At 35.6% G+C, this 7988-nt stretch overlaps 1 protein-coding gene across 1 annotated transcript; it reads right to left on the bottom strand.

The window, feature by feature from the left end:
• Positions 1-249: 249 nt before the first annotated feature.
• Positions 250-7051, bottom strand: LOC107026846 (L10-interacting MYB domain-containing protein-like). The gene is made up of 3 exons (XM_015227938.2): positions 6841-7051; positions 1256-1582; positions 250-1173 (listed from the first exon to the last, which is right to left on the bottom strand). The coding sequence occupies exons 1-3, from the start codon at positions 6904-6906 to the stop codon at positions 595-597; spliced, it is 972 nt and encodes a 323-aa protein (XP_015083424.1). The 5' UTR covers positions 6907-7051; the 3' UTR covers positions 250-594.
• Between the last annotated feature and the right edge of the window lie 937 nt (positions 7052-7988).

Genomic DNA, 7988 nt, shown 5'->3' on the forward strand with positions numbered 1-7988 from the left:
TAAAAAATATGAAAATGACCGTTTTGCGATGGAACAAAATGACATGGACTAGAAAATCCTCACTGATTGATGACATGATAAATGGTTTCCAATATGGGAAGCTGCCTCTTCAAGTTACGAGACAACATCAGACGGGTTTGATTCAAATTGGAGTAACAGTTGTTATGCACCAATTCATAATACAAACTTCTAACGGTGCCATAACGGACACTACTGCAATCATATAAAGCTTGAATTTGGAAGAAGACATAAATTTAAAACATATGCCTTTGTAATGAATGAAATGAAATGTGTAGTTGCCAACATATCATTCAAAGTAAAAATGTCTTTCTTCCAAAACATTCTTTGCAAGAGAAAATAGAATCGCTAACCTGCTTAGCGGCTCCATGAGCATGTAAAGCTTTGGTTTCCATGACCAGTACCACCAATGCCTTACCAAAACTCCAAATGCATGCTCTACCTTAACTATATTCTATTTACCTGTCCCATGCTTTTAACTACAAGCAGGCCATAGGAATTTATGCATACAGTTTCCAAAAAAAATCGCTAGATAAAATGGGTACTACCACTAATGTTGTAAACCAGGGGGAAAGGCTAGATAAATGAAGAAAGATTAGTACATTTCCCCTGCAGCCATGTCAGCTTCATGCTGCTGTTGTTGAGACAAATGAACATCTCCCTTAGACTGGGATTGTCGAATAAATCCAAAGCTGCATAGTAAAGATTTTCTGGAATGCCTTCTATCTCATCCAAAGCTTTGATACATTTACGGATTGTAAATCTACCATCAACTTGAGGCATTACAACTGTCTGAAACTTTGAAGCAGCAATCATATCCCCCATCGCTTCTACCATAGCATCAATTATCTCTCTATCCCCGCAGTTCTGGCCTGAAGCAGGAACTATATCTGATGGACACTTTCTCTTCTTACCAGCTACAGTCCTTGTTGTAGTTTGTGGTAAAGTAGCAGTACTGTTTAAAGGAGTTGATGAAGGAGGAGCCAAGTTGCCACTGTCTTTAAATGAGATATCTATCCCAGCAGATTTGTCCAGCCCTTCATAGTGACTTGATTGCGCATACTTCCCATCAGCACCCGAGTCAGCAAATATTGTGCACAGCTGCTCATAGATAGGGCACTCCTTGGTTTTACTCGATTCAGGCTTCGGCTGAGCCTGTTTTCCATGAATCTGTTAGGAAAATTGGGGGAGGGGGAATTGAAAACACAAGCATATATAGAAAGAGACTGAGAAATACCCCGATGTCTTCCCATAGGTCAAAACCAATGTAGCAAGAATCATCCAAAGCATCATTTTGATCAGAAGCAGATTTAAGGTTGTAATAACGAGTTCGCAAGACATCAAGGTGCTTTCTTAGTTGGTTGTTATTGAAATGAAGATTTGTCTGTCTATTAAATTCATCACGTATATAATTCCAAGTTTTCTTGTCAAAGACATTGTTCGGCCGGTTCCCCAGCTTAATCTGCTCAACAACAAGGTCAGCAAAAACCTTGTCCAGGGAGGGCGTCCATCTTGTTCTCAAGCGTTCTTGTTTATGTTGCATTTCATTAGCTTCAGAATCCATCTGTAGTGTCAAGGACATCATTACAAGTGGGAACGCATTAATAACCAACATATAAACAAATTTATAGGATAAAGCTACAAACATTAGATATCCTGCTTTGCATGTGTATCATAGTAATGTCAAGTATCATATCAGTTGCCTGCTCAACGAACCAACCTGGCTTGGGGCTCAGCCCCCTATATTTTAGCTCGGCTCAACTCAACTCGTTTTTGGTCAAATTTTGGCTAATTGAAAGCAGTCACAACAATCTTTATATGAGAATAATGACACAAAATGAGTAGAAAGTTCAGATATTTTTAATTTATTCATGAAAATTATAGTATCTGCATGCAAGGCATGTATTTCAAACCAACTGAAGACTAATGGAAACCACTTCTCCACAGATTCAAGAACTGATCTATACCTTTAATTTTACGCCCTTTCTGAGAGTCATTCTTCATACAACTAGAAACAGGAAGCAACTAAAAAAATAACAACTGAGGCAGAAAGCGAGCAGTCTATGCATGTAACAATTGTCTGTGATACAAGAAACTTGTTGCCTAAAAATGACAAAAACAAATTGTCATACTACTAACAGAAAAATCAACATGTGCCACCATATTACTAGAGAATGTATCTCAGCTCATCCAAGAAGGAAATGAATGCTCAAAATGTGAAATGAAGGGGCCTTAAACCAAATATATAGACTTAATTCTAATTGTCATTCTTGTGCCAAACATTTAAGGAAAGATCAAGCAGCTAGTGGACGTTTCAATGGTCACTATGACCATTGGAGTATACTGATGGGGAAAAAATTAAGGTCAAAGGAGTATTGGCCAATTATCCAGGACGACATCGGTGCTCCGACAGAAGGCGAAACTTTGACAAATACTCAAAAGGCATAGTCCTAAGCAAGAAAGCTGAAAGATTTGAGGGCAAAATATTAGTTTTTTCAGGCTATTTTCAGGCTGCTGAACGTCTTATCTTAGAAACTATTACTTGCAAAGGAACTTCAAAAGATATCTAAGACTCCATGAAAAAGAAACATCAAGGCACTGCCAAAGTGAAGCGCGCACAACTTTAAGCCTTGGAAGCGATTTTGAGACTTTGCAGATAAAGGAGAGCCTGTAATGAGTTATTACACTAGAATAATGGAGATCAACAACAAAATGTGATTCCACTGCGAGAAGATGAAATTTCACAATTGTGGAGAAGATATTGTGCTCTTTGACGCTGAAGTATGATTATGTTGTTTGCTCCATTGAGGGGTCAAAAGATATAGATGAGTTATCACTTGACGAGAAGCAAAGCTCCTTAATGCTGAATGAAGAAGACTGCAACAATTCAACTTTTCATAAGCAGGCCTTGAAGGCTTCTACTTTTATTTCTTCCAATTCTAGAGGAAAGGGTAGAGGTAGAGGAACAAGGAGAGGAGATCGAGGAAATATAGATAGGTGCAGCAAAGATGGCATCAGGAATTTAAGAGCCAATGATGACTACAGCAAAGGCAGAGGGAGAGATTTTGACAAATCAAAGGTAAAAATTAAAATGTTATCTTTGCCAAAAATTTGGTCATTATCGTACTCAATGTCATACTAGGTCTGCCTAATGAGAAAAGAAAAAAAAAGTCAAATTTTGCTAAGAATAAAGAAGGAGAAACCTATTCAATTGTGGTTCACGCTAAAACGAGCTTTAGGAGCAAGTTATTTGGTACATGGATACTGGCTACAGTAACCACCACGTGATTGAAAGTAAATCTTCTTTTGCTGATTTAAATGAAAACTTCCGGTCGGCACTTAGTTCCAGTGCAATCTCAATTGTGAATGTGATGGAAAAGGGTGATATACATTTTAGAGCCAAGTGCAAGACTCATATCGAATGTGTTCTAGTTCCTTTTTGAAATGCAATTTATTGAGTGTCAATCAACTGGTAGAAAAAGAGTTCATCACCTTAAGGAATGACACATGTGAAATTTATGATCCATCTAGAAGAGTCATAGCTATTAAAATGTTCAGAACTGCTCTATGGTGGAAAGTGAAAAATCCTTCATGGTTATTTTCGATGTGGTCACTTGAACTTTGGTGGCTTGAAGATCCTTCAACGGAAGACGGTGCTTCCTGAAAATGTTGTTCCCTCCTAAATTTGTGAAGAATGTGTTGTTGGCAAACAATATCATTCTTAGTTTCCTAATAGTAAGTCATGGAGAGCTAAGGAGGTATTGTGGTTGGTGCACTCGGATATTTGAGGGACAATAAATCTAATCTCTAAGGGTGGTAAAAATATTTCATTCACCTTTATTAACGATTATTCCAGGAAGACTTGGGTGTATATTTTACAGGAAAAGACTGATACTTCTAATATATTTAAAAAGTTGCAAAGCTCATGAGGAGAATAAGACAGGAAGAACTAGTATGAACTTTCACACAGATACGGTGGGGGATACTGCTCTGAGGTATTTGATGATTTTTGTGGGACTCGTGACATTTGGAAAGTGCTCACAACAGCATATACACCACAACTAAATGGTGTGGCAGAGAGGAAGAATAGAACCATTCTCAACACAGTTGTTAGCTTGTTGGCTCGAGGAAGAGTTCCAAAGCAATTTTGGTTGGAAACAGTGAATTGAAGCATTCACGTCTTGAATAGAAGTCCAAGTTTTGCTCTTCGAGATGCTACATCTAAGGAAGCTTGGAACGAAAGGAAAGCGGCAGTAGACCACTTTGAAAATTTTGAGTCCATATGCTTATGCACATATTCCAAAAGTAAAAAGAAATTATCTTGACAATAGAGGTGAGAGATGTGTTTTTGTTGGTGTAGTGAGGCATCCAAGGCGTACAAGATGTTCAATCCATTAACAAAGAATATACAGACAAGCAGAGGTGTTGTTTTTTGATGAAGAGAGCATTTGGGATTGGAATATGAAGCAGCTTACTCCAATCTTAGTAGATAATCAAGGCAGAGAAGTAGCTGCAATACATTAAATTTATGAAATTTCTACTCCAGCAAATGTTATCCTCTTACCACCAACTTTGGAAGAAACTGATGCAGTGGATAAGTCACATCGTCGTGCTTGCAGAAGGCCGACATGGATGATGGATTATAAGGTAACAGGAATTGATGTTAACGAAGATGTTTCTCACTTTACATTGTTTGTAGATAGTGATCCTACATCTTTTGAGAATGTTAGGAGAAATGGAGAAAAATAATGGATGATGAAATTGATGTTATTGAAAGAAATGGCACTGGGGAGTTGTCAGATCTTCCAAATAGACACAAAAATATTGGTGTCAAGTGGGTCTACAAGACGAAACTGAAAGAAAATGGTGAAATTGTCAAGTACAAGGCGTGATTGGTGGCCAAGGGATACAAGCAGGAGTATTGGTGTGGACTACACTAAAGTTTTTGCTCCAGTTGCAAGGCATGACTCATATGATTATAAGGGTGATTGTCGTGCTGACACAAAATTAGTGGCTTGTCTTTCAATTGGATGTCAGATCAGCTTTCCTGCATGGATACTTGGAAGAAGAGATATTTATTGAACAGCCTTTTGGTTAAATTAAAATTGGAAATGAGCATAAGGTATACAAGTTGAAAAGGGTTCTTTATGGACTAAAACAAGCTCTGCGAGCTTGGTATAGTTGCATTGTGGCTTACTTTCTAAGAGTTGGTTTCCTCAAAATTCAATATGAGCACTCTCTTTTTGTTGAAATTGGATAATCTGGGAGAATACTCATTGTGTGTTTATATGTTTATGATCATATATTTACCAGAAATGATCGTTTCATGTTTTCTGATTTCAAGAGGTCTATGATGATTTGAATTTGAAATATCTGATCTTGGTAAGATGCATTATTTTCTTAGTTTAAAAATAGTGCAATTTGATGATGGGATATTTGTTTCCCAACAGAAATATGCGCGGAAAACTTTAGACCAATTCAAGATGAAGAATTGCATCTTTTCAATACTCCAATTGAGTTTGGCCTAAAGCTAAGCAAAGATGTAAGAGGAGATAGGGTATACAACACATACTACAGGCCATCTGCAGGTAGCCAGATGCATCTTACTGCTACAAGGCCTGACATTATGTATGTTGTAAGTCTTATAAACAAATATATGGAGAGCCCGACAGAAATTCACCTGCTAGTTGCTAAGAGAATCCTTCACTACTTACAAGGAACTAAGGATTTTGCTTTGTTATATAAGAAAGGTGAGAAATTTGGTTTGTTAAGTTTTGCTGATAGTGATTATGCAGGAGATCAAGATGACAGAAAGAGCAGTCCAGGCTATGTTTTTATGCTTGGCACAGGGTTGTTTCGTGGTCTTCCAGGAAGCAAAAAATTGTCACTTTATCGAGTACTGAAGCAGAATTTGTTGATGCTAAAACTTGTGCTTGTCAAGTTGATTGGCTGAGAAGAACTCTTGAAGAACTACAATTCAAACAAGAAACGAGAAACTACAATTTTCAGCAACAACAGCTCTGCCGTCAAGCTACCCGAAAATCTTGTGCTACATGGAAGAAGCAAGCATATTGATTATTGATGTAAGGTATTATTTTCTACAAGATCTCAACAATGAAGGAACAATAGAGTTAAAATATTGCTGAAGTCTAGACCAACTAGCGGATATTTTCACAAAACCTCTCTAGTTACTTTCTTTCCAAAGCCTGATAAGATCATTAGGACTTAACACCATGGAAGAAGTAAAGAAATTGAAGATAAACTGAAGCTTGAAAGCTTTTAATTTAAGGGAATACGTTAGAAAACGAAATGTATATTCATTTAGTTTGTCCTAGTCTCTATAAAGTAGTTTTAAAGTGGGCTATTGTCAAGTTTTTAGGAGAAAATCTTCTGAGATGATTCCTAAATTTTAACTAAAGTTTTTCTATGTGCTTTTGCTTATTAAACTGCATAGCAACATTTTTATCCGCGAGTTGATAGATTTCTTTTCTATTATACTGCCAGTCTCTTCTCTATCGTCTTTTCGCTTACAGATTTCTCGAGGCTTATTTTTTCCTTATCAAAATTCACATCCTAAATGAAAAGCAATACATTGAAGCATAAAAAGGGATCAAATCGGAAACAAAAGTAACATCAATAAACTTCCAAATATGATGGCTCTGTGTAAAAAGTCACTCTAGTTGAACCACCAAATTACAAGCCCTAATAGTTAAAGGAACAGTCAAAACATGATGAGAAATCTCAGAATCACATTATCAACAATCAGATCTAAAGGAACGAATTAAGAAGAGAAAACTAAAAAGAGGAATTGAAGAAGCATACCCCACAATCAGAATCATGCCGAATGCGCTTGTGAGATCCAGCTACCAACCCAGCAATTGCCTCCATTTCTTTTCCTCAAGAAACAGCTTAATCAATCTTCATTAACTTCTTCTTCTTACCATTCCGTTTTGTATGTTTCTCAGAATTTCTCCGTTTTAGTATTAAATTAAACCGGTACCCAGAAATGGGCTTTAGGTTTGTTTAGAGGTACAAGATGCTTTTAAGCTCTTTTAAAGATTTAACATTTTTTTAAAAAAAACAATATGGACATCATTAATAAAATAAATAAATGAAAATTATACTTGTAATACATTTTGAATTCAATACATTATACATATTGTAAGAATTTTTCAATGCACATTGTGAATATATAATTAAGTATTTTTTATACAATAATATATTTTAACATCGTTAATAAGAGGAAAAAATAACAATTATTATATATTTAAATTCAATGTATAACAATTATAGTTATGTTTCAATGCACGTGTTGAATATATAACTAAAATATTTTTGATACAGATGTATTTAAGTATTATGTGAATATTAAATGCTTCAGTACAATTCAAATTAATTTTACGTTGTTAAAATGTATTATATTTGTCGAAATAACAACAATCGAATTTATAACTATGTATAATATTGAATTTGAATTACTACAAAATACTTTTTTATCTTTAAATTAAGATTCAAAAGATCCTTAAGTTTTCACATGGAGCATTAATTTTGTCCTTCATATTTGTAATATTAGTGCAAGTTTTGTGCGCATCCAAAAATTTGCATATCTTTGATTTTATCCACAGTCTATTTATAGAATATTCAATCGTCTTTTGATATAATTACTCCATCAGTCCAACAATACTTATCCACTAATGTCCAACCCTATTTATAGGTTGAGAAATCACTCCAAAAATCACCATATTAAATATCATAATAAATAGATACATTTTTATCCAAAAGGTTCATAAAACCTAACTAGTGAATATGGATAGTTGTTCATGAACTAACTTTATGGACTATCCACTCATTCAGTGTATTTATAACACTCCCCTTGGATGTACATAGATAGTGTGCCTCGTTAAAACCTTACTAAGAAAAACCCAGTGGGAAAAAAGTCTAGTGATGGAAAAAGAGTACACATATCTTTT

This window comes from Solanum pennellii, chromosome 8 (assembly GCF_001406875.1).
Source record: "Solanum pennellii chromosome 8, SPENNV200".
NCBI lineage: Eukaryota > Viridiplantae > Streptophyta > Magnoliopsida > Solanales > Solanaceae > Solanum > Solanum pennellii.

Coding starts and splice junctions, on each gene's coding strand:
- LOC107026846 (XM_015227938.2), bottom strand. CDS start 6,906: ATGGAGGCAATTGCTGGGTTGGTAGCTGGATCTCACAAGCGCATTCGG. Junction 1,583..6,840: donor GGCATGATTCTGATTGTGGG/GTATGCTTCTTC, acceptor TTGACACTACAG/ATGGATTCTGAAGCTAATGA. Junction 1,174..1,255: donor ACCTATGGGAAGACATCGGG/GTATTTCTCAGT, acceptor CATGGAAAACAG/GCTCAGCCGAAGCCTGAATC.